The following is a 27,474-nucleotide window of genomic DNA, read 5'->3' on the forward strand; positions in this document are numbered from 1 at the left end:
TCTGTGTTTCACATGGCATTGTTGGTGTAACTTACAGATCAGATGGAAAGTCATACCTGTGTTCTAAGTCCTGTATAAGTATTATCATAGTGTATCTATATATAAGATTACACATATAACTCTTGACTATCACAGCAAACACGTACCATACATTAAAACATGTAACCCTACAGAAGCAGATGTGAATCTTTCTGGTTTTGTTTTATCTCAGCAGTATTTTTGGGTGCTTTTGTTTTGTATTTGCCTTTCATTCTTACAAATATAAGTTCAGAGTTTGAAGTTATTAATTTGAAGAAGGGGAGACCTTTCATTTTTCTTTTTTAATATTTTCAAAACTAAACTGTCAGAAAGGTGACTGTCACTGGCTCTCATTGCAGTCTACTGGAGCCGCAAACCTTATAACCACATCCTGACAGCTTTTTACACTTGTCAAACAGATACAGCAATAATGAGCCATGATGTGGTACAGACAGAAAAGCCAGAGCACTTGTTGGTATGTTTTTTTTTTTTGTTTTTTTTTTCTGCAGCAACTTAAGAGGACAGACCTCAAAACTCAGTGCACTACAGCGGACATTTTGAAGAGCTTTGAAACTGATTTTAAAGTTATAAGTGTCAAAGTTGTCACAATGTTAATAATGAAAGGGAAATGACAGGTATGTTATTTAAACACGTCTAGCAACATGTGGGGATGTATAACGTTATGTTTCTCAGAACTGTGCTACTCATTCTTCAAGCATTTTAAAACCGGGCTTTAAATATACGTTTTAAGCAACTCTTCAACCAGCAATGCTTTTATACCTGAAGTTCTTTCTTTTGCTAGAGCAGCCTTGATACTGTACCTTATTCCCCTTGATGATTGGAGAAGCAGTGATGTGGCCCCCAGAGGAGACAGTTTCCCAGGCAACTTTAAAGATCATGCCAGGTTTCTGCAATTCAAAGATGCAGCCTCTGCAACTGATACAACACAGCAAGTGGAAAGGACAAGTGACCCCAACAGACACCACAAGTCATTAACTAAACATCTACTCAGGTTCACATCACGGTCACAGCTGTTTTGGTTGGATTAATAAGGATTGCCCATCAACATTATTCACTAACAGCATCCAAAATGAATGTATTACATTTCAAGTGGAGGAGAACTCTGTAGGATTGGAGGAGGAATATATTCAGGAATGCTTTGTTTAAGGAAAAAGCCAAAGAGAACTGGATCGATTTCTCCATGTGTGTTTTAACTTGCTTTGAGAAGGTGCATACTATGTGGAAGTGTACATTAGCCCAAGCAGGAGCTCTTAATGTAGAGTAAACTACCCTCTCACTGTATGCTCATAGCAAAATGTGTGAAAAGTGTGAACATTTAACATTTTCAAATTAGTAAATCATTGCACTTACACAATTACATAATTTTTGCAAAATGTTTATAATAACATCATCTTCATACAATGTTTAATTGTATTTATTCCTGCTGTGATTTATGTGCGTCTGTGGTAAGTATAGAGTAGACCAGTACTTCACAGAAACACAAGTTCATTGGACAATTAGACTATTAAATATGTAGCCAATCTGAAAATGTGGTTATCTAGACAAATTATCTTATGTAAGAAACATGTGAAATTGTTTATTTTACTCAGGAGAGCTGAATGAGTAAATGGGGCCCAATATCATTTACTCCTGAAGGACACATTGGGCCCTTAAAAGACATTAGTCATCTACAAACAAACTAATGGTATTTTTTGTAATGCTCTGAATACTAGTCTTTGTTAATTCCACACTTTCTTTCTACCAAATTTGCTTGCCATTTCCTAAATCGGCAGAAAGTCAGACATGAAGCATTTACCAAACCGGTAAAACTAGTCTTCGATGGACATTCATTGAAAGGGTTCAACAAAAAGAGTTTCAGTTAGACACTGCAGTGATGCATTGAGTCATAGGTTGGACTGGCTTCTGGAGGGCACCTGCAATTGTCTTTATTCATCTGTTTTAATTTGCTACAACCTTTTGAGACATGCCTGGCAATGTCAACATTGTGAATGTGAACTTGTTCTGAATGGTTTCTCATCCATCTAAATAAAGGTGTTCATTGAGCGATAATGTAGCCTCTTTTAGTGAAATAAGCTGTGAGGTTTATGAGGCACAACACCAAGATACGTTTCCTTTAACAAGACTTAAACAAGACACTCAGTCATACTAGGAGTAAGACCCCTTCCTTCATCCCCCCTCCCCAAACACCTGCTTTCTTAAATCCTTTAATAAAAACTCACGTGAGGAATAATTTCCGAGGTCTCAAAATGCAGTTTCTGCTCCATTCAGTTTAAAGTTATGAACACTGTTCTCTTAGAACAGTAATAAATGTTATTTATTTAGTGATCAATACCAGTTCAGTCGAGTCATCACCCAGTAACTACCATACGTTAAATTGAAAAGACTTTCACTGAGGAATAACGACAATTATGTTTGTATTATTCCCTTGGGCGGAGGGGTTATAAGTTCATGTCTGAGGATTCAGTGTAGCTGTCTTACATGTCAGCAAAGCAATAAGATGGAAATCATTTTAACCTCAGAGTTATGTAAGAGCAACCAGTCTGCGGCATTGAAGCACAAAACAGGGATGGAAATTAGAGTTGAACTAATTCCAGGTTTTAATACAAGCTTGATTAGCCACAGTGTATCAGTAACAAGCGCAGGTGTGTCTTATTAAACTCATAAGTAAAACCAGGAATGGATGAAACTGCTATGCACTGGGAGTCTTATTTCCATCCCTAATATAAGCCATTGTCTGTCTTCATTTCAACCCTCTGGGCAGTAGTCTCCCCTGTAAATCTCAACTGCAATCAGTATTTGTACCCGTTTTATTACTGGAGGAGCACAATTATGGGCTGTATTTACAAAGCATTAACTCATGACTTGTTTAAATAATCTTTTTTTAAAAGACTGATTTTATTATTAAAAGCATGTTTGATATTTTAGACACTGCTGTTATCAAAAGCTGGTCCGGAACAGTTTCATGAATATAAAAAAAATAATAATAATTTAATTTATAAAAACAAAAATTTGAAAAAATGACTGAACACTTTGTGAGTAGGGGCTAATCTGTTTCTGTATGTTTGCCTTCAGGAGTCCCGTACACCATGCTAGGGCACTGATTGAGTTCTGGTCTTAAATCCCTTTGGCATCCCCAGACAGTTTGAGAAACTCAAAAAAAAGATGTTTTGTTCATGGCTTTGCAGAACATCTCTTTAATCTCTGAATCAACCTAGACTCATACAGGGTTCTGCAACTACTTCAAAGGCACCCTTAATATGACCTTTGTTTCCATTTCTTTCTGAGAACACCTTTGTGATACTTTAATCTCAATGGCTCCGTTCCTGGTAAAATGAAAACCAGCGTACTGATTTAATGAAAAAGAAAAGGAAAACCTTGAAGAAAATAGCACCCTATTGTGATACAGCAATTGTGTTTTTTGCAGTTGCGTTTCGTCTGAATAGTGGAGTCTTTCAGACTGAGTGCTCAAGGCAACTGTATTTGTCCTCTGTTTGGATCTGCCTTCAGCTCAAGCCTGTGAAAGAAAGAAATAAGTCACTGTCACCAGTGCCTGTCATTATACTGCTGAAAGGAGGAGAAATCCTTGAAGAAACCAAAGCACAATGCAATCTACAGCTCTGGTTATTAGGGCTTTGCAGTGGCTGCCAGAACACTTAATTTGATTTTAATTACAGGATTTTTTTTTTTTTTTCCTGGGGTTAGCAGCTCAGAGCTGAATTGTAGCAACTTGAGAGAGAGGAGCCAATTAAGCAGAAAAACTGCTCGGAACAGCAGAGGGCAGCGTGCAGGCATCAGGAAAAAGGAAACGCAGCCCTGCCTAGCCAATCCAGAAGTCAGTGATCCAAAACCTGCCGTTATGCCTCAAAATGGATGACCCATGTCAACTGCAAGTCTTGGGGCTATACATTTAAGAGCAGTTACACCTGCCTACTGTATGTTGAAAGTGTTGTTTGAAATCTGTCTACATTTCATATCTCGTTTTCTATTCCATTCTTTCTTTTAAGGAACTGAACAAGGGTGATGCAATGCAGGAAGTGTGAATTATGAAACCCTAATGAAGCTACACGAATACGCTCACACACTCACCTCATGGCTATCTCTGATAGCATTGTACTGTTAGTCCCCTGTTCCGATTCAGTTCTGGATTATTACAGTATGCACTCATCAATGTGCCGTGACTCAAGGTGTAAGCCATGCCATCCTCTTTTTTTGTTGCTACTGTACCTGCTACATTTTATTTATCTGCAGTGCACATTGCTTCCCTGACATATCCGTAAATTGGACATGAGAGAAAGAGTATCTACATTATTCCCAGCCCAGAAGAAAACACACATTGAGAGCACATGCAAGTAAAAACGCAGCTGAAATTAAAGATGTATAGCTTATATTTCTATACCTGTTAAATACACTTCTTAAATAGCTGCAATATGTGGTGCTGAGACAAATACATGCTTGTACCAGTCACATAAATGATCCAATGTACATAAATTGGATTCTGGTGCAAATTGGGCTGGGTGGGCTAAGAAAACATGTGTGAAAATGGATAGGATGAGGGGTTACGAGAGACTAGCAGGTACATATTGTACTGCAGCACCTCTGTTACCGCACCTCAGATATTATTCTTGTGAATATATTATTGTTGCAGTAATGCTGAAACAGAGAGGCTGGCTTTACTACGTTGCTGAACAGACACAAATACATACAACAGGAAATTCCCTGAAAGCAACTACGAGAACATACAAAACAATACATACCTCAATTTAACAATATTAAACAGAATGTCAAATTAATCATCGGCTTGAAGCCTTGTATCTATAATATTCACACTGTAACGCAAAACACTTAAACAAATTATTTTGATGACGATGATATGATTAATTCACAAGTGATGACAATTGAATTTTGCAGATTATTCAACCAGAGGTTTGGGGTTGATGATATAATCAATTCACAGATTGATGATAATTGAGTTTTGTAGATTCTTCAGATCGGAGGTTTGGGATTTGTCGCTGGATAACAGGGGTTTATTTGGGAGGTAGTATGCACACTGCTGTGTTGTAACTATGGAATGGAGTGGGGCTGCAAGGCGGTGTTTCTTTGGGGGCAGTGTTAGGTGCCAGTTAAACAGCATCCTGTGTTACTAACAGCCATGTGTATTTCTCTGAGTGTGCGCCGCTGTAGGGATTACAGGGATTACAGGTACAGGTCTGATTAGTATGCACTGTCCCAGTGCACCACAGGGACTTCCGTTGCAGCTCATTTGCACATGTCTAATTGCATTTAAAATTAATGAGTACTGGAGTTTGGTTTCAAATTAAACCATTAGCACCACAGCATTACACTTCGTGATAACAAAAAAATATACATTTACCAGTACTGTATGTCTGAGGTGTGTTATGAGAACTGGATCTTCATTTTATATTGAGCTGAAAATCTAAACAAAATACAAGCAGGTCTTGAGATCTGTAAATCTAACACCACATAAGCAAAGGGGCACACTGCTGTTTGCAACTGAAGTCTCCATCTGTCCACAGAAAACAGTGATAATCCAGAAATGTACTATAATCTATCCAGAAATGTACTATCATATATACACCCATCAGCTGGTAGGGGGACCCATTACAGTATGTGCAGTACAAGGGTCACAGGGCTCTATATACTGACCCTCAACTGCAACACATAATGTGGTGCATTGCTAGTAAAGAATCTATATGAACAAAGTACAAACTGTGGTCCAATACTTGCTTAATCTTTTACTGGTAGAGACTTGACTGACATGATGAACAGAAAGGTTCAGTGCACAGAGTGACACCCTTTTCAAACAGTACACAAATGAATCAGTATTCCTAGGTGTGCCTAAAGGAAGAGGAGTACAGAGAAGAAAAGGTATTTTAAGAAATGGTTCCCTCCACCTTCACTGTCAGTCTCAAAATGGGACCTTTTTGAGAAGGATAAGAAGTGAGGAAATCTGACCCCAGGTCTAATATCATAAACGTTACAATATGGAGAAAGCCCTGCAGATTTCACAGCTGTGCTGTGACATTGCAGCTAGAAGGCCAACTGTCCCTCACCGTTTAGCTGTAATAACATCAAGAGCAGCGCACGCTCCCCATAGAATAACATTCTGTATTGAGACCAGGCTGCACTTCACCTCTGATTTCACCCTGCACCATGGGGCCTGTCTTAGCCAGCACTCACAGACTATTAGCTAAGCGTGCCTTCTACTGAAACGTCTGGATAAACAGAGTCGTATGAAGGCAGACACATTTCTGCCATCGTTGCTAGACGAACACCAACATTTACCCCTGGAACATCCTTTTTTTTTGTCCTAAATGTAATTCGTGTATCAGTGATGCTAAGCCAGTGATCAGTAACACAATGTTTTTATTTTTATTTAGTTTTTTAAAGCTACCTGCCAGTTGCACCTATAATAATAATAATAATAATAATAATAATAATAATAATAATAATAATAATAATAATAATAACAACATATTGCTTTCACGAGAGACAGTCTCACTGAGGCTTTAACTAAAAAACTAAAATGCTATAAAAGGCTCATCAGGCTCAAAGGAGCAGTGTTGAAAGTCACTCAATGGAGGAAAGCATTGCCAATCTCTCAGTTCTTATCTAAGTTGAAAAAAAATGACAGGCTGACTGAAAGTCTTCTAAAGACCCATATTGAGATGCTGAGAATCCATCTAAGCCTCATTCTAGCACCTCTGCAGGGTGCATCGAGCAGGTGAGCTGACGGAAGACCTGACATCAGCAATCAAGCCCTTTCTTTTCAGTGTTTCTCACACCACAGCCTTCCCATCTCCGAGCTGCTGCCACCGGTGGGTGTACCAGGAAGAGGGAACGCAAAGGAAAAGATCAGTAAAAAAATGGTTCCCTCCACAACCAGCGTCTGTCTTGACTGCCCATGAAGGCTGCTGTGCTGTCCATTGATGCAAGTCCCTTTGTAGAAGCAGGTTATGTGCGTTGACAAGAGGGGATCAGATAACTTTTCTTTGTTTACTAATAGTTTCATCAAACCTAAGTGCACGTTTTAAATGATATTTTAATGATGTGCTTCTGCCCAGCCCTAGCATTCTACTTGAAAGCATGTGGCACCTGGAAGTGTGTTTTCTTGTAAAATCCGAGAAGTACATTAACTTCTCCGAATATAATCACTGCTTTCCAAATACCACGTTTTCAATGTCCACTCATTTTCCATGTGACCTAAAATTGCTGTAAACAAGCTGTATTTCATTAGCAATGAAGGCCTCGGGACCCAGGGATTACAATTGTGACGTTTGCATTAGCCTCTCAGAGTCTTTATACCTCTTCAGCTGCTTTAGTGTGCAGCCTCCTCCAGCTGTGTAACTAGAAACACAGATGAGGGATATGCTGTGGGATCATTCACCAGGTCCCTCTCGCCAGGGCATAGTATTTTGTCTATAGTGGTTGAACAGACAAACTGGTGCCATCTTTTAATCTCATTACTGCTATTAGCAGGTATTGTACTGCTGTATTGAGACTTTAAGTCCTGCAACAGGTACTGTGCAAACTTCAAACCTGACCCCCCTCTGGAAACACAGTCTAAAGTAACTGTGCTCTCTACATAATAGCCTGAGCCAAGTGTAACAAGGGTCTGCAATCCAGCAATCAACAGCAGTGCCATCGTGTGCTGATTAGCACTGCACCTGACACTGAGCTGCATTAGTTTAGACCAGCAGTACTCATTTTGATTTCTCAATGGGCCACCTATAGAAATACTTTGCAAAACTTGGGCCAAGAATAACCATAGAGCAAAAACATATATAATTCAACAAGAGCTGGAAGTGCAGCATTCCTACTTGTGGGATGTATCCGTGGGGCCACAGGTGGCAGCCTGCTGAGTTCCAGGGTCTAAGAAATACATGGTGAAAGAAATAAGCAAGTCCATGTTCTGTGTACAGTACTCTTCTCTGCCCTAAGCTTCACTCACCACAGTGGGCCTGTGCACCAAAGCCCCTGCAGCAGCACAGCAGTGTTAATAAAGCAGCACTTGGTTACTTACGCAGCCAGAACCCATTATTCATTTATAATAGGACAGGCCTGAACAATAAAAAGTAATGGTGTTAGAAAAGTGTGCTCATCCTAACACACATGTGTCTGTGTATTTATTTAACCAGAAAGGGGGGAAACCTTACAGCTATACATTCCAATGCCATTGAAAGTAAAACAAACAAAAAATAAAATAGCTATAGTTCTCTACAAAATGGATTTTCTGTGTGTTAATAATTTGAAGCACACACATCAGCACAACAATACATGCACATGCACAGATCCATTCTTTTAAATCATGTATATTTTCTATTTTAACTTTTATTTTATATCTATCTTACTCAAAGGGTTCCAACTCTAGCAGTAGTATTGCATTCTGTAGTATATTAATGTAGACATATTGGACCCCTGTCTCTCCTACTCTGAGCACATCTCCATTCTAGCACGCACCTGCCATTTCTTCCTGAGCAACATGTGAAGAGCAACAACTCCTTGTCCAGTCCCTGGTACTCTCCCGCCTAGACTATTGCAACTCCCTCCTGGCCGGCCACCCTACATCCACCACCCGTCCTCTCCAGCTCATTCAGAACTCCGCTGTTCACCTGGTGTTCTCTCTGCCTCGCTTCTCCCACGCTACTCCACTGCTCTGCTCACTCCACTGGCTCCCGATCATCGCTCGCAGCCAGTTCAAGACTCTTGTACTCGCCTACCGATGCCTTGACCAGACTGCACCTAGCTACCTCTCCCTACACCCCCACCCGATCTCTCTGCTCCGCCTGCACTAAAAGACTGGCTGTACCTCCTCTACGCTCCCCTGCACGTTCCTTCTCCACCCTCGCGCCACAGTGGTGGAACGACCTTCCTATGGATGTCAGGACTGCCCAGTCCCTGACCACCTTCCAGTGCCTCCTCAAGACACACCTCTTCAGACAACATCTGTAAAACTCAACCCTTCCCTTCTGGACTATATAGCACTCTGTCTTTAATGCTCTTTAACCTGCACTTATCTGCTCCCTATTTTACTGTATTTAATCCTGCACTTAACCCAATCTGTAGTATTTTGTATTTCACTTGCACTCGTATCTAACCCTGATGTAACTATCAACACAGTTATCTGCTCTTGAACTGCCCCGATATTAAATCATACTGTGTTTTGTATTTGCTCTTATTAGGACTGATATGATTCTTGATATGTATTTCTTGCATACAACTGTAAGTCGCCCTGGGTAAGGGTGTCTGCTAAGAAAGAAATAATAGTAATAATAATAATAATAATAATAATAATAATAATAGATAGATAGATAGATAGATAGATAGATAGATAGATAGATAGTACAGTGTTTCAACCCCCATGTGCCACAGCAGCAGCAGGTGCAAATAACATTGTGTAATATCTGTAGGGAGCCAGTGCAGCCGGCTTCTCGGACATGATGGTTAGGAGACAGGCTTGTATTTTATGTGGGCAACTTGCAGGAAGATTGCCTGCTCCATAGTAAATGTATGAAGTGGGCACTTTGCCCACAGTGGAAATCTTGGCCCAGAGGAAATGATTCTGATGCTGCTTAGCAACCTGGAGACATTAAGAGAGCGTCAAGCTCTAGGAAATATACTACAACACTGCTACCAATACTGCAAATAATAATAATAATAATAATAATAATAATAATAATAATAATAATAATAATAATAATAATAATAATGCATTCATTTTGTTGATATGAGTTGGAATGACAGTCCTGCAAGAGACAGCTAACCTTATTACACAAGCAAAATCATTACCCTCACCTCCCTCCTCTTCTATTGCATCAATGACCTTTGCTTGTATATTTCAAGATATGAAAAAATAAATAATAAACCTACCCACAGATCTACAGCACAGGCACAGTGATTAATAGTGGTGTCACTACTAATAAGAAGTAAGAAGAACATTGTAGAGCCTTCCTTATCATAGTTACAATGATTCGGGTAAGGGTCTGTACCTGGAAGGTAGACCTGGATATCTTCACCTAAGCCACAGATGTGGAACAACGTATATGTATTAATTACATTCTAATAAAATAGCACCACACAAAAATAATAATAATAATAATGGTACATGCACATGTACAGGGTCCTCCTAATCGTGTAATGTAAATATTAAAAAATAACAATAAATCGAGAGTTAATCGGCTTATAGCTAAATGCAATTTACATTAGCTTATAGCTAAATGCAACTGTTAACATCAGGACAGCACAGTGGATCCACTGGATCTGAACATTAAAACTCACAGTAAAATACCTTGACAACACCTTGACTGGTCAGGATTTCACAGGGGGTTGTGGGTAGGAACCACTGGCTGTGACGGATCACCAACCACCCTTAAAACTACTAGACTGAGAGATTGCATAAGAGTCATTGTCACAACAGCAGCACTCAAACTGGCAGGGTTTATGAGACAGGCCCACTCCACACCGGGACCACTAGATCAATACATTGCTCAATTGAACAAGTGCGCAGTACCCAGCCCATGTTACCTCCTACTGGGTTAATACATCTTGCAATCCTGCTAACTACCCTTTGCCAAGCATTCAATCTCTACCATCTTATTAAGCTACCCGATCCGGTGTTAAAAACTTTGTTGCATCATAACACTGTTCAGGTTCTAATAAAATATTGCCAAATCCTCTTTTCAATCTGCTCCTGAAAATCATTGGCTGCATGGCAAAACACTGGTATCTGCATACCAGTGATCTGCATGGTAATGTGATCCAGATAGCCATAGTTAAGAAATGTGTTTGGCTCTCTTCTATATATCTATAATGCAGCACAGCAGACGAAGGAGTGCGGTGCACTGTTTGAAATTCAGATCAGACCCCCATCCCCGGGTAAGTGCAAGCTACAGTTTCCTAATCGGAGAATGAGGCTCTGTGTTCATGCTGAGCCCTGGCCTGCCTGCACCACCAGAAAGAGAGGTCTCCAGAGATCACGGCCATCACTGCTCCCGGAATTCCACCTGTGATCTGCCATCGACGTGAGGAAGGGACACGTGCACAACTGCCTTAACTACAGCTTCTCTTCCTTTTTACTCAGAGAAGTGACCCCTCGTGTTGAAATTCAGACCCTGCTTATTCCAAACAGTAATTATAAAGGTGTTTAGTGCATACACATTCTTCAATGTAGCCCTTGTAGGTAACTTTAACCACCAGAAATAAACCATACAGTAACGGTACCATTATCGTCAGTTGCAACACAATCACTGATGTGGTTAAGATATAAAATCAATTTTTAAAATGACACTATCACAACAGGTACAGAATTATTAGCATGGTATTTAGCTTGAAATACCAAAACCAGGCACCTTACAAAATCATCTAATCCAAAAGACCTTCAAGTCTCCCCGCACTACGTCCGGCTTCAGTACTGAAGCCCAAAAATAAATTAAAAATAGACAAAAATGTTGAAGTGATGTTCCTGTAAGTAATCAAACAGCAAGGTCAATTTTACTTTCAATACCCACCTAAAATCAATCAATCTGCAATCAGCGACCCCTCTTGGTAAGCTATCACCCACTGCAGAATGGTAAAGGCATCGCTGCACTAACATAGGAAGTCTTGGCACAGTCGTTACTGACTCAGAACTTGACAACTGCAGATACTAGTTTCTTTCTTTTTTTTATCAATTTTGTATTTATGATGTTCTGAAAAAGCATTCATTCATGAACAGGATTACAATGAATGCAATCCACCTGTGTTTAGTGGTCTGTGTCAAATGACAATGCATGCATCATTGGGAGTTATTACTTATCTGCACACATACATGCATAAATAGGCTGTTCAAAGCAAAGGGATACAAGAATCAAAGCAAAGCCAATCACACTACCTGCATCTCTTACCCCTTATCCACTGGCACATCCGACCCGCCAGGGCTTGGTACGGTACGGATACAAGTGCTTCTCCACTGGCTATTTGTCGAGCCAAGTGAGAACCAAACTGAGACATATGAATCCGGCTGCAAGCCAAGGCGGGCCAGGGGCGAGGTTAAGGATATCCGTCATTACATTGCATCAGTCAGTACACTCCAGAAAGAAAAACAACAAACATGGCGTGCAGTCAGTGTGATGAGAGAAACGCACAGCCTTTGGGGTGCTGAGGAAGTGCAGGCTCTAGATTCTCTGTGAGCAGATAGAAGTGTACAGGAAGATCTGGAGTCATGCATCAGAAATAGAACGTTTATGCCCGAATTTCTGACGATTTGAAGCAAATGGACATAAACCGCGGGTACGGTACACTTAACTCAAAAACACAAAATTCGACCAAATTTCTCATCCTTGACCTTTATTATATTAATATAAAAACAAAACAAAATGAAAATAAATCAACCTGTGTCACAAAGTTTTAACTCATGCGTTAACTAAAGATGACTGATACATTTTCTTTCAATTCTGTTGAAAAAAATGTAAAAATCAACAGCAGTCTAGAAAAGTTTTATAAATCTTATAAGTTTCTCAAGCTAAATGTATAATCAAAACAAATTTAAACATGACCTTGTGTCTGTGTGTGTACCTGCATTATATATACCAGGGGGACAGATAGAGAGCACATATACTGTACAGAACTAATTTGTTCAGCTGTGTGTTGGGTTGTGTCTTAGAACGGCAGTGGGCATCTGTATCTTTTTCTATAACAGCAACACTAAGCCTGCTGAATTTGTATTATCACAGCCAGATGTGGGTACAGACAGCCATACTGACATCTTACAGTCCAGGGCACAGGATCACTAGGATTGCAAATACTTTTTGATATACTGCACATTGTTGAGAAAGACAACTGCAGCCTACTTTCCAATGTGTTAGAGGTAGATCACAAGAAAAGACAAAGATATATGAAATACATTATGAAATAAAATTGAAAAAAAAAAGATGTAAACAGACTGTCCATATAAAAATGGCTTGTGTTTAAATTATTACCCACAGTAACATTGGGAAAGCTGCAGCACAACAGAGGCTTTTGAAGCTGCAGCCCGTGAAGATGAAATCCCTGGCAGTGGCAGGAGAGTCTCTGAGAGAAGCTCACAGCAGCTCTGTGATGTCACATGCAGCAGACTCAGTCTTGCTTTTTATCGCTTTCTCTGCCTTTTTTTTTTTATTTGCTGAGCTTCCTGTAAAGTTGTTAAAACTTTGCATATTGAAGGCCCCTGTAACACACCGATAATTCCCAGTCCTTATTCCTTATTCCATATTGTAGCATTGTGAATGTATCCAGACCTTCTTGTAATATATGTTCTTGATAGTGCAGGTCCGTAAATACATCACAGAACATCTTCATTAAAGATTTTTGAAATAATTAAAAATGCCCTTTTGTTACACACACTTGCCACAACCAATTCCTTTAAAGATAGACAGCATCGCTGCTTTTGTCTTTTTTGTTTGTGTGTTTTCAAGACATTGCTCACCCAGCCCCAATTTAAAAAATACAAATACTCTGATCCATTTCAGTCAAGAACAAAATGCAGTCTTCGTCCATTCAGTGAAATTACAATCATTGCCACAGCGTGTTCAAAAGCTATCTGTTCTGCATCTCAGCCATACTGCACAGATGGATTACAGATTAGGTACGTGTCTGTGTGACTTAATGTTTTACACCACATAGAGATGCCCTAATCCAAGACGTGTGCTGCAGTGAAGCTATTCCAATGAATTCTGAGCTTTACATGTTTGATTAGTGCCAAATAAAAGATAGGACATCATCAAGGTAGCAACATTAACAAATCCCTACATTTAGAATAAATGTACTGTGCGACTCAAAGACAATTGTATAAAAAAAATAAGTGCATCTTTGGTTATGGTCTTATCATAAAAATGTCTCCAGTCTAATTTCAAAAATAAAAATAGTAGGCAAGCAGCATGTCTGGCTTACCACTGAATTTATTAATTCAGGCATGTGAATGCCTCATATTTTGTAATTTACATGATATTACTTAAAAAGGCCCTAAACCAGGTATGGCTGATGAGACAATTCAGCTATGGAACTCTGTGCTTGTAAATATCTAAAACATTAAGACAGGGGTGTCAAACTCAGTTCCTGGAGGGCCGCAGTGTCTTCTGGCTTTCGTTCCACCAGAGCTCTCAATTACTTAATTGGTCTAATTATTTGTTTAATTGGACTAATTTATCACTTATCTATATACCTAAAAAGGTTTCACAGGCAGTGTAACTTGAATCATGTGCATTTTTTTAATCATCTTTCAATCATTTTTTGAACAAATAATTAGATCAATAATGTTAATTGAGAGATTAAGTTAGAATGAAATGCTGCCCTCAAGGACTGGAGTTTGACACCTCTGCATTAAGCCATGTAAACTTGAAGTATTGGCAGTTGAGTCGAGGGATGAACTTGATCACATTTGACAGAATTAGTTGAATTTACCAGGTTTTTCCAGACACTGAGATCCAGCTGCACCGTTACCATTACTTGAGACCCCCAGTTAAACTGCATATTAGACTCTGACTTACAGATCCTTTATTAAAGGGAATTGTCTCATGCTGTTGACGGGACAGGTTTGCAGGGATCTGAAAGGATAGCAGTTCACATATAACCATTGGAAAGGGGAATGGTACTGGAAGAATGAAAGAAAAATACCCACAAGCAGAGATTAGACACAGAGCCTAGTTTATATAAATGTGTGCATGCAAGTAGCCATCTCTCACTTAGCTGTCAAAACACTGTGCATTTTGTTATTCATTTAAAATGATTAGAGCAAAGAACCTGCTGAATTTAATACCATCTCCTCCCCTCATTACATGCTCAGAAACATATCCTATTTAATGTGCAAGTGTAGGAGAATGGCATTATTATTATTGTGTGCAATTTAAGAAAGCACGTATGATCTTTCATTTAAATGTCATTCCTGTGCAATGGTAGGATTCCATTAGTCTGAGAGGGGAGTTTTACCATGGACACTTCTCTCAACTAAATTGAACACAACAATGAGAGTCCGGGTGAATTGTTTACTGCACCAAAATGTATCAATACCAAGTAGAACACTGGGGATTAGAAACCTCAGAACTTTCATCAGCCAATGACATCCAACGGACAGGTATCTAGGAGGTAACGACTGCTGAGTCTGACATTCGTGCCTAAATGTATAGATTCAACATTGAAAACAAATATCGACTATTCATGAGAAAAGTATTACTTCTTGCTATAATCTGTTACCCCGAAACTCTTGCTGGCTTTTGAATTGATAGACCTGGTATTTACAATCACAATTCTGAATGTGAAATGGGACAAAACTGCAGCAGCTCTTCCTGTAAAGGATACACATATACATCATGGTTAAACATGTTTTATTGCACGAAAGGTATAGCAAGGACATTCTGACCACCCCCCCCCCCCCCGTTCTCGTTTGAAGGGCTTGTCGACTATCAAGTCACCTTATTCTCGCACGGCAGTGGCTTCTCCACTGAATAATGGACTCCTTGCAAATGGAGCCATTTAATCTGCTGACCGCAGCAGCCCATTATATCCCGGTGGGGATGGGAGAGCAGCAGGTGAGCGCTGATAAGCAATGGGTTTGAGGAGACTGCAGGAGAGCATCGAAAGCACTTAATCCAGCTCAACGGGGAGGCGATGGGATTGAGAGGCACAGAATTACTTTCCTGGCTGAATGGTACAAGTCTGCCCCAGGTGGTACAGGAACACCATTATGGAAGAAAAAAACTGACTGAGCCCATGACCTCAAACCACTTTGGACACAGCTATCTCTTCATCTAGTCTGCAACGTAAAATATCATCAATTTCCAACAACCCCTGTGCTGAGTTTTCCACACTTTAATAAAATGTTGCATTAGTTACAGAGGTTTTATAATGGACCGGAGTACAGCATCAATCCTGAAACAGGGGGGCCCACAGACAATTCCTGATGCAGGGAGGTCTATGGATCAGAATATTCCAAAAAGAAAGAGGTTAGTTGATATCCTGTCTGAGGAAGATCAAACAAGGGAAAGTCAAACAAGCAGAGCATCCAAATCCTTCAATGCAGAGTTCCAAATGACTTAAGTTATTGGCTTCTTGATTATGGGATGGACTGAAGTCTCTCGGAGCCAGGCTGACACAGCTTAAAGTGTTTAACTCAACAGCTATGTATAGAGGTTCTGTCTTGCATTGGGATTTGGATTTGTTTCACACTTTTGAGCAATATTCCAAATTATGACAGACTTGATACTTCAGGTCAGGTCAGAAAATGTCATGCTTTCCTCCAGAAAGTATCTACAGCACTGTGTGGGAGTCAAAACAGAAAGGTTAAAGGCTTCATCAGACAAAAACACTGTTTCAGCCTTTTGTGGACACTAACTGTATTTCAAACATAAAATAACCAAGTTCACAAATGCTTTTAATATACCAATAGTGGTGAATTAAAAATAAATACATAAAAACCCTGTTCAGTATATAAAAAAAAAAAATTAGGAAATGCCTATAAAATCCCAAAACAGTTCACAATCATAGAATCATTAAGTACATTCTCCTGAATAAAATATAAGTGGCACGACACATTTTACTGTAGGATGGCTTTGTTCTTTTAAAGAGTTGATGGTGATCAGTGACAGCTATATTCAGTTCAGTTTTATTGGGGACTGGAGCATGCAAGCCCCGCACTGTGGGAGTGTATGTATATTAGGAGCTTGTTCGGAGTGCCAGGTCACTATAACTCGGTATGCCTGAAGCTTCTCTTTTAAAAGGAAGGTTTTGGTAAATTAACATTTTGAAAGAACCACCCACCCATAAACGTAGTGTAAAAAGATTTCCCCACTCACGGGTTCGTGCCCCTTTAAAATTACGACCAAGCACAACAGAAATTGATTTTTTAAAGCGCGGTTGCGCTATTTTTTTTTAATAAACACACAAGTAAACAAAACACAAAACAAAAACCTAACTCCGTTTGGAGCGCTAACTAAACAGGTTCTTTCCCTTACTAACATGCAGGACGGCTAAACCGTTTACCTGCACCTTTACCCAAAACACACTCACGCTTATCACAGCACTTACTATTTTTAAAGACTGCTTGGAAGCAGAGCACCTATTTTCTGCCTCCTTCTACTCAGCATCCAAGACTATACTCGCTGCCTCTCAAATATCCCCCCCACAAATAATTAACAAAACAATCAGCAAATTAAATTAAACAATAAAACAGTTAACAAACAATGATTAACAGAAAAGCAAAACAATTAAACTAAACAAACGTGCATATTCACATGTTTTTTTTCTTCAGGGAGGCTTTAACCCCCTCCCTGCTATCTCACAAATCCCGCTGCCTTACAGTAGCTATGTATATAAATACAGTCCTAAGACTCACCTTTCTGAGCCGCGCATGGTGCATTGCCCACAGATTGATGCTGTCAAATTTCAAAGTCTGTCTTGTTTGTGCCACTTCCTCTGGTGCCCCAGAGAGCTGTGGCATGTAGAATTAGGGCATCTGATTTATTGTGGCTTCAGTGTAATCAGATCTCAGTGGGGTGGAGAATCATTCGTTTTCAGGTTGTAATTTATGTTCCTGTCATTTGTGTTTTATTATGGCAGATCCACGTTGGTGTATTTTCAATTAGATTTTTATTATTAAATTATAAAAAACGTACACAATAAAGTTCTCTTACCGGCAACAAATAAGGCACCAGGTCTGTCGCACCTACCATACCGTACATACTGCACTGTATGGCTTAGAGGCAATGAGGTGAGCACAGGGCTCCACCCACTCCGAGACATGAGAAATCAGTGTCACTATTTAAGTGATCAAATAAAACACTAAGGAAGGAGTTTATGAACAGCTGACACGTACAAAACTATGATTGAGGGTGCAGCTGTATGTGGGCAGCGTATGCTGCAGGAATGTTTTATTGCATGAGAAGGGGGCAATACTATGAACAGAACTGACCTCACCTGACCTGGTGCAAGTAACAAGACATTGCTGACACACAGAGATAAGCCAGCAGCTAAGCTTTGCACACAAAGGGGTGTAGAGACTGTATAAAACAGCAGGCGCTTGGAGGTGCATTCGAGAAACATCAGGTTCCTCCATGAACACACGCCAGCACTGTGTCCGTTGCTTCTCCCACAAACTGGTAACTGATACAGTATCATTGCTTAATTTCTGTTAATAACTAGTGGTAATGACAATGATTAAGCTGTAAAATCACTGGACCACAGCTTTCAAAAATTCGACAAGTGTTCTGTAAAGATGGCACACACAGTACTTTAATCACTGGACCACAGCTTTCAAAGATTGGATGAGCGTTCTGTAAAGATGGCACACACAGTGCTTTAATCACTGGACCACAGTTTTCAAAGATTGGATGAGCGTTCTGTAAAGATGGCACACACAGTGCTTTAATCACTGGACCTCAGCTTTCAAAGACTGGATGAGCGTTCTGTAAAGATGGCACACACAGTGCCTTACTCACTGGACCACAGCAAAAATGTCAAAAAGATTATTTACATGTATGCATCACCAACATCATACAGAAGATACATTCAAATCTGTGTATACGGGCCACTCATGGGACAGGGAAACCACTACGTTGTATTCATACCGAATCATATCATTGATAGAAAATATTTACTTATACTGTATACTATGCAAGGCAATGTTTAACATATTTTTTTTTTCCTCACTGAGAGCCGGGGATGCATTATTTTAACGTGTCGTTAGCAAATTAGCACCGGTATCTGTAATATTTGCTATAAAGTTGTTCTATTGCAGTTGATTGCTGTAGATGAAAACAGTGCTGTTTAAACTATAACTTAAATCATCGGAACTCATAACACTTTAGTTTAGGGATCCGTCAGTGATTATAAACAATCTATGAACATGTTATTAATTATGCTATTAACAATTATAGACTATGTTCAGAAATAATAAGACTGTTATACATTTTGCCATTGTTTTTTTGTGTTGCTATTGTTTATAACCACTTAAAATGGATCCCTAAACTCAAGTGTTACCTCGGCACTTCGGTACGCAAATATCCCTGCTATAAGGGTCTAAACAGTGGCAGTATTAAGACCAGCCACTGTTTTGATCAATTGAACAGAACCCACAGCAGTTGAGTTATAGAGCCTCTCTTCCCTTAATCACCATTAATTAACAATGGGTGGGCCTAGTAGTGATGCTAAACAAGCACACAGTACATTGACTTTAGCAATTCAGATGTACTGTGCTGTAGAGATCACAGTGATCCATGTCGGTCCCAATGTTTTTTTTTTTTTTGTTGTTTTTTAATGACCGTAATCCCTACACCACACACTGGAGATGTATGTCACATCCAATTAATTTTAAAACTGACTGTATGTTTTTATGTGGCATAGAGGTATCAGAACAGTGCAGTAAGTAAATTGAACTAAATTCAAGAAATACATATTTGAAATAAGATTATTTAAAAAAGCATTTGATATCATGTGTGGATACCTGCAGTACTTATGAAGAATGTTGATGCACCAGCACTCCACTCAGGCCTGACACTAAACAAGATGACACTCCTAACAACTGCAAGAGGCGCTTTCATTGGTAGGTACACAGGAATTGGCTCGGAGTTGAGACAATTAGCCAGGACACCAAGGACAATTTAATACCCCCTTAATTCAAAATCTTTCAGCTGTTATGGTTTGCTATTTTCTGAAAAAAAGCATTGCGACTTCACAGAACTGAAGGGGTATTGTAGCCTATGCTGTTAACCATCAAGCAATCCAGGCTACCTCTCGCTTCAATTTAGTTGCTATCTCAATGTGTGACCCTGAGGTGTAAGCTGGCAGGTAAAATGAATTGGGCCCTGATAGAAGACAATAAGAGGTTACATCACCAGATCTCTAAATCCAGCCCTGATTATCCAGCTCAGTGCGACGGGAGGCAATGTGTTTTTTACAGAAGGTCCCCAGTGCCAGCACAGGTGAGCACAGAGCAGAACCATTAACCCTGTGGGTGCTGCATGGCATGTGTGCTGTCTTTTCTCCTAAACCTGCAGTGATTTTTAATGCAGGTAGTATCAAGAGATGACATCAGCACCAGGAGACTACTTTGTATAAACACAAGATATGAATTGCATTAGCAATTATTTTATGAAACCTTACAAGCGCTTCCATCTTGTTGTATGAAAGCATTTCAATGTGCATGTGCACACTGGATGCAAGACTCAGCGGAGGACAGTATTTCTAAAAGTTGAAATGAATCAGTCCCGTTTAACTTACTACACAATGTTCTCATCTGTTGATGCTTTAGGAGCATGGCCTTCACTGAGGAGAGACAAGGTGCAACACAGAGACACAGCCTGCACACCTGACCTCACTGCTATCTACAGCCATTAGCAGCTGTTATTTAAAAAGCAGGAACTCTTTCAGCCATCCCCAAAGAGGATCAGTTTAACAAGCATGCAGCTCTGGGATTCTCTCTGTTGATTCCAGTGCCTAATTTAAAGATTTCAGTCCCTGTTCTGCTTATTAAAACACATAAGGCGACCCTGTTATTCCATTGTGTGGAAAATTAAACAAGAGGGATTTCCCCCTCTAGACAGATGAACACCAGAAACAATCCACTCTTCACAGATGAATATCTGTTGAATATCCAAGGTTAGTATCGTGTGCCAAAGCCTAATTGACATGGAGGGTAGACTGTTTTCTCTGTGACTTGTGAGGACCCATTGAATTATTTAAGCCCTCCTGTTTGACATCATAATTAATACGATTCTGCCATGCAAGCACCTTGATTCACAACAAAAGGTTCAAAATCTGCTGCCTCTGCTGTACAAAATGTTAAATAGACAGAAAAGATTCTACGTTCAGCATGCAGCTGTAGTGTATTGTACCAAGAACCAAACTTTTTCTTTGCAAATGTTCAACCTTTACACGTGCAGCAGTGTGGAGTAGTGGTTAGGGCTCTGGACTCTTGACCGGAGGGTCATGGGTTCAATCCCCGGTGGAGACACTGCTGCTGTACTCTTGAGCAAGGTACTTTACCTAGATTGCTCCAGTAAAAACCCAACTGTATAAATGGGTAATTGTATGTAAAAATAATGTGATATCTTGTAAGTCGCCATGGATAAGGGCGTCTGCTAAGAAATAAATTAAATGTGCATTACAATTAACAGCAAAATAATACTGTAAAATGGAAAAAATAATATTTCACACACTGCACTTGTGTTCATTCAGTTTGCTGTGTGATTCATTTAGCACCCAAAATGGTTCATAGGCAACACTGTAGCTCTGTTTCCCAGGAAAGCTGGATAGCAACCGAAACAGCAACTTAAGAAAGAAACAGTTGATGTGCCTAGTGCGTGCATGTGTGTGTGTGGGGTGGACAGTGTTTGTGTGAGAGAGAGCTATGAGTGACAGACTACAGTATGAATCAATGTGTGGTTGATTGTGCATCTTTTTACTGTGAAAATAGCATTTGTCCAAGTGGCTGTTTTTTAACTTTCCAAAAATAATGCACCTCAAGCAACTTACAGACTGTATGAAGCATTAGTTGCTAAAGAGTATCGCTCTCAGCCTTCTCTCCATTTATACAACCCAACTCATCCACACCTTCCAGATTCCAGCAGAAATACTGTCAGCAAACTCTTTTCAGATTAGCTGACACCACTTACAGTTACTTGTACCCTGGACTATTCGTTATGTTTCTCTATATTTTTCATACAGAAAAAAAGGTGAGGATTAGCATACTGACCCACGAGAGATGGTTTTAGATTGTAGCCCAAGGCACAGTACAGTACTAATTAATTGCTGCCGCACAGAAAATATATGCAGTTTATGTTAAGAGGAATGAAACCACACTTCAGTAGGGAACTACATGTATATTGGCAGCCAGTCAGCTACTGTAGTTATGAGCATGCAAAGACTGGAGCTCGACAAGAGCCTGCAGTTCAGTAGGGAACTATTATTATTATTTATTATTATGTGTTTATTTAGCAGACGCCTTTATCCAAGGCGACTTACAGAGACTAGGGTGTGTGAACTATGCATCAGCTGCAGAGTCACTTACAATTACGTCTCACCCGAAAGACGGAGCACAAGGAGGTGAAGTGACTTGCTCAGGGTCACACAATGAGTCAGTGGCTGAGGTGGGATTTGAACCAGGGACCTCCTGGTTACAAGCCTGTTTCTTTAACCACTGGACCACACAGCCTCCAACTACCGTAGTTATGAGCATGCAAGGACTGGAGATCAACAAGAACCTGCAGTTCAGTAGGGAACTACATGTATACTGGCAGCCAGTCAGCTACCGTAGTTTTGAGCATGCAAGGACGAGATCAACAAGAGCCTGCGGTTGTCCTGATGCCATTTGGGAGGCACTGTGGATATGCTTTGGTATGGACATGACCGTCCTGCACATATAAAATAATATCTGTAGTTTAGATACTGGTTCTAATCACACTAAAAGTATTGCTCCTGTAGTCTCCAGCAGCTCAGAGTCCCGTGGAGTGGACTGCCAGAATCCTTTCAACACTTGAGTCCAGGGTACAAACTCACACACTGCAGCTTAGCCAATTCCAGGTACCTCCATTATTTATCATCCGGTTCTGTTTTAACAAGGCCATGTCAATGGAATCCACAGATAATCAGCTCAGTTCCTCATTAAACGCTAAGGATTTAAACATCTATTTTCAAGTCAAAGGGCTTTGCCGACATTACTACAACAATCCCAAGGTTATCACATGACTACGTTCACTCGCTAACATTTGTTATAACCAAATAAGACAGGTAAAACATTACACCAAAAAGCAAATGTCAGATGGGATATACTCCATTACAATGGGATGTCCCAAAACAATCTCCACATCGGGTTCTCTATCAAGTAGTTACCAAGCTGTCAGGACCACTCTAATACACCAGATGCTGGTGCAAGATCTGGGTCAGGCAACTTAAATATTGATGCAGTCTGTAATGATTGATCTTATTGGTCCAGTATCTCATACACTTACTTATAATCATTTATAAGACATTTTTACACCTCCCTTACTATTTCTCAGTGGTTATGGGTTCTGTTGCTCCAATTTTGAGGTATCAACATTTTTTTTTAAATCAGAAAAAAAAATTGGGAGGAAGATTATAATGAGAAACATCTCAGTAAGCTTCTTGTAAATTCTTCTGTGGATCTTCTGCACAGATGTCTCCTCACTCTTATTTTAAGAATAGCAGCTAGCAGTCCTGTCTGTGGATCTGAAAAGCCACCACTTTGTGGATTTATCAACAGCACTCTTAAAGCCAAAGTTACTGAAAGATCCACCCTGAGTAATCAGCCCTGAGGGTTAGCTCTCCACGCTCCACCCAGATTGCTTTGAAACTTCCCCGCAAACAAACCTGAAGACTTGACCTGTGCAGCTGAACTGCATGGATACAAACTTGCCCTTCAGCCCTCCTCGCACCGGAGGTGTGGAGAGAGAATGTTCCTTACTGCGGAGTCACTCCTCTTTCATTGCCATCTCCACATGACAGGCACTCCTGCTTACAGTTCCAAAGCAACTGGGGCAAGCGAGCAGAGAAATAATTAAACCAATCCATTACAATGCAATGTATTGTATAATGTTTCAGTTGGACTTTACAGATCATGAACTGCCTTCTAGTATTATTAGGACAATATTAGGATATTAACTGATTGGACTAAAACTAATGATCTCTGAGTCATCTGTTGTGCCCAGATGTTGTTTACTATCTATGTGTGATGTGATCCTCAGCCTGCACCTCTGAGGCTGGCTAACAGAAATAGTACAACAATAGATAAATCAGAGAGAGCAGCCAGAGGAGAGCACTGTCAGGTTAGAGTACTGATGACGGTCTTAACCAACCAATTGTGATCATATGGCATTGCGGTCACTGCAGCTGTGGTTATTTCATGAGACCATCCTTACAACACCTTTATACCAGTTTATATCAAAAAAGGAAAAATCACAGCCAGCCATAATGCAGCAAGCCAGCAGAATGGTCCATTTCTCTCACTTCCTCTACTGTTATATCAGTAAATAATACATGAATCATCTCAAATCTGTATTTCTTGACAATCTGTTTGTGGAACCCCTGAAAATTAAGAACTGCCACCTTAACCAGAGTCCACAATCAGCATGCAAGTGTAAATATGATTCACGTGGGCCCGATTCAGCTGCAATCTCACTTTATTTTTTTTATAATTAGTTCTCTTTCCCTGCTCTGTATCCTGACCTTGGCACCTCTGTAAAATGAGTAAGAAGTGATTGCTACCAATTTATTTCCAAGATTTAAGGTTTGCGTCTGGATTACTTTGAGTTGGATGGGTTCCATCACAGTTATTTCTGGGCATAGCAAAATTACTATCATTATTATTACAATCTATATTCCAATTAACAGTATGAAAAAGCTTGCTATTCAACAGTGTAATCAATTGTTCCCTAAGGAATGAACATTTAGCTGTTGCACTCTTGGCTATTTCCAGAGGATGAGTCTTTTTTCTATTGTAATACTCAAATCATTAAGTGTAACTAAAAGCCTGATGTCACTTGTCCATGCTGTCAGCTATCTATGTCCATCTGATCCTTCTTGTCTACAAGTACTCTCCATTATTATTATTGCACAGCTCTGGGCATTCAGGTTTAAAGTCAACTATGCACACACATAATATTTACCACGTTAAGGCTTACACGCCATATATAGGGTGGCTATGCAGTTAATCCTGTAAACTAGATCAGGAGTGGTCAAAGTTGGTCGTTCCAGTCCAGGTCTTTATTCCAACATAGTTCTATATTGGATTGGAATGGCTCACAAGGTCCCTGCACTGACCTCACATAGAGAGATGCTGCTGAAACGTGAGTGTTACTGCTGCTCCTCAATCAGGGAGGTGTTTGCCTTGCTGAAACGTGAGTGTTACTGCTGCTCCTCAATCAGGGAGGTGTTTGCCCCGCTGAAACGTGAGTGTTACTGCTGCTCCTCAATCAGGGAGGTGTTTGCCCCGCTGAAACGTGAGTGTTACTGCTGCTCCTCAATCAGGGAGGTGTTTGCCTTGCTGAAACGTGAGTGTTACTGCTGCTCCTCAATCAGGGAGGTGTTTGCCTCGCTGAAACGTGAGTGTTACTGCTGCTCCTCAATCAGGGAGGTGTTTGCCTCGCTGAAACGTGAGTGTTACTGCTGCTCCTCAATCAGGGAGGTGTTTGCCTTGAGAAGGGCAAATGTTAGAACATGAAATGTACACATTGTAAAGAAGCACGATGCTGGTTACCCAGCTGCTATATTAAACCTCAACACAGGTTTACAGCAGCGATATTCTGTTTAAAAGATGCCTGCTTCATTTTAAAGCCCACTGCAGTAAAAGAAAAACTGTACATGAAAAAATTATAGAATGTGAGATATGTCCTGGAAATTGAAAAAAACAAAATGCTACAGAATAAGAATTCATCCAAAATGACATCAATAGCAACACAAAGTATTTATATTAAAAGTACATTAGAAATAATGAACAAATCTGAAAGAAATAAGGAATGGTATTTATTAACTAGTAAAAAGTACTATTGCTTACAACTTGGGCCAACTCCGTAAGAACTGGCATATTTTCAGCTGCAGTGTATCCATAGGTAGCACTCTACCACCACCTGCTGCCATTGATAAGGATTCATATTCCAAGAGAAGCGATGTTTGCCTTTCACAAAGCTCCAGATTTAACACGAATCACATAGTTCCAAACATCAGTGTATTGGAGATAACTGGAAACCATACAGGTGTTGGCTGTTCTCATAAATAATCTTTCCTGTAACATTCTGTAAAACATGCTTAAATATACACACACACACACACACACACACACACACACACACACACACACACCATGGTATCAAAAGGATCTGATACTGGTAGGGCATCACCTCAAGTACTTTAGCATGCATCCAATGCATTCTACAGGGTAGCACCAGCTACATAATATCTTGCTTTGTAGAACATTGAAATAGATAACAACTTCTGTAACTCGAGTAAGAATCTGTTATTTTATAGATAAATAGACAGATAGATAGATAGATAGACAGACAGATAGATAGATAGATAGATAGATAGATAGATAGATAGAAAGATAGATAGATAGATAGATAGATAGATAGATAGATAGATAGATAGATGTGCGTGTACAATTAGAACAATTTTGCAACGACTAATTCCTTCATCGATGTCAAGTTGATAACAAGTAGAGGGTGTGTACAGTAATATTCAGTAATGAAATACTGTAACAGCAAAAGATCTTGACTGATGATTCACAACTCGTGGTGAAGGTATGTATTATTTATATTGACATCTCGTTATTTTTCTTATTCAACGAGCACTTTTTCTCATTAGAAATGTGTTCAGAAATCCCCCTTTTTCCCCCATCTCGACACTGGATCAGTGATGCTGGTACCCAAGGCCACATACTGTGCACACGGTACAGATTTAAACATGGTCATACCAGTTTACAACTTAGAAGGCATCAAGAAGCCACAATTCAGTGGAGTGTGCATGCATGGGACTTGAACAAAACACCAAGACCAGCAACAACAAAACCAACGTTGGAGGAGATATATATATATATATATATATATATATATATATATATATATATATATATATATATATATATATGCTCGAAAAAATCCAACCAATTGCTAATGTCTCCAAACAAGCTCGTTTTTATTTTGTTTGGTTAAACGACTTGCGAAAACTACTAAACAGCGCAGTCTCATCTGTCACTCTCTTTAAAGCTGTTCTCTTTTAAAAACACGTTGCACTTCCCAGCAATATATTTTAAAAAGGGATGGAATCAAACGTCGCACAACTTCATGGCAAGAAAGATTTCCTCCTACCTTGACTGCTGCAGATGAGCAATCCGAGGAAATACAGCAGGTTGAGAATCATTTTCAACTGGTTCTGTGTTGAACAGCTCCTGTTAGTCGCAAGTGTACTGTAGAATAAATCAAGACTCTCTCACGCTCTACTCTCTCTCGCACTGAGACTGGAGCGCACGCAACCTCACTGACTGCACCACTATATTCAGAAGGGCTCAAGCAACAGAGTCTGCATCCGCAGCAACATATCTTTCTTTAACCAATATCCATCCGCAAAAGGAAAACATAACTAGTACTGGAAGAAGCTACACCCAGGCTGTGTTTAAGAGATTCCTGTGCATCCAAAGACATGTTTGTCAGTGCCAGACTCCACATCAACCCTAATGATTTTTGCACGGGGGGGGGGGGGGGGGGGGAGTATGTTAGGTCACCACCTCATTTGCATAAGATTCCTCATACTGTCAAAATTCATTCAATTCAAAACAGATCGTTGTCTTATGAAATTTACTGCTGTAGTTACTGTTTTAAAATGTTACATTGCTTTATATGGAAATAAATGATTCGGCAATGTTGTACATGAAAATCAATGGATTTATTTTTATTATTAATTTCT

General features: G+C 39.8%; 1 protein-coding gene across 4 annotated transcripts in view; it reads right to left on the minus strand.

Annotated features, from left to right (window-relative positions):
• LOC117405817 (neural cell adhesion molecule 2-like) overlaps positions 1 to 27,190 on the minus strand; it is a 272,867-nt gene extending 245,677 nt beyond the window's left edge. For 2 of the 4 annotated variants that reach the window (XM_059030327.1, XM_059030325.1), the window contains exon 1: positions 26,880 to 27,190. In XM_059030327.1, the coding sequence (XP_058886310.1) occupies positions 26,880 to 26,931 (52 nt within the window). In that variant the 5' untranslated portion in view covers positions 26,932 to 27,190. The remainder of the gene's footprint in view (positions 1 to 26,879) is intronic. The other 2 variants (XM_059030326.1, XM_059030328.1) reach the window with 2 other exon arrangements.
• Between the last annotated feature and the right edge of the window lie 284 nt (positions 27,191 to 27,474).

The sequence above is a fragment of the Acipenser ruthenus genome, chromosome 9 (assembly GCF_902713425.1).
Source record: "Acipenser ruthenus chromosome 9, fAciRut3.2 maternal haplotype, whole genome shotgun sequence".
Lineage (NCBI taxonomy): Eukaryota > Metazoa > Chordata > Actinopteri > Acipenseriformes > Acipenseridae > Acipenser > Acipenser ruthenus.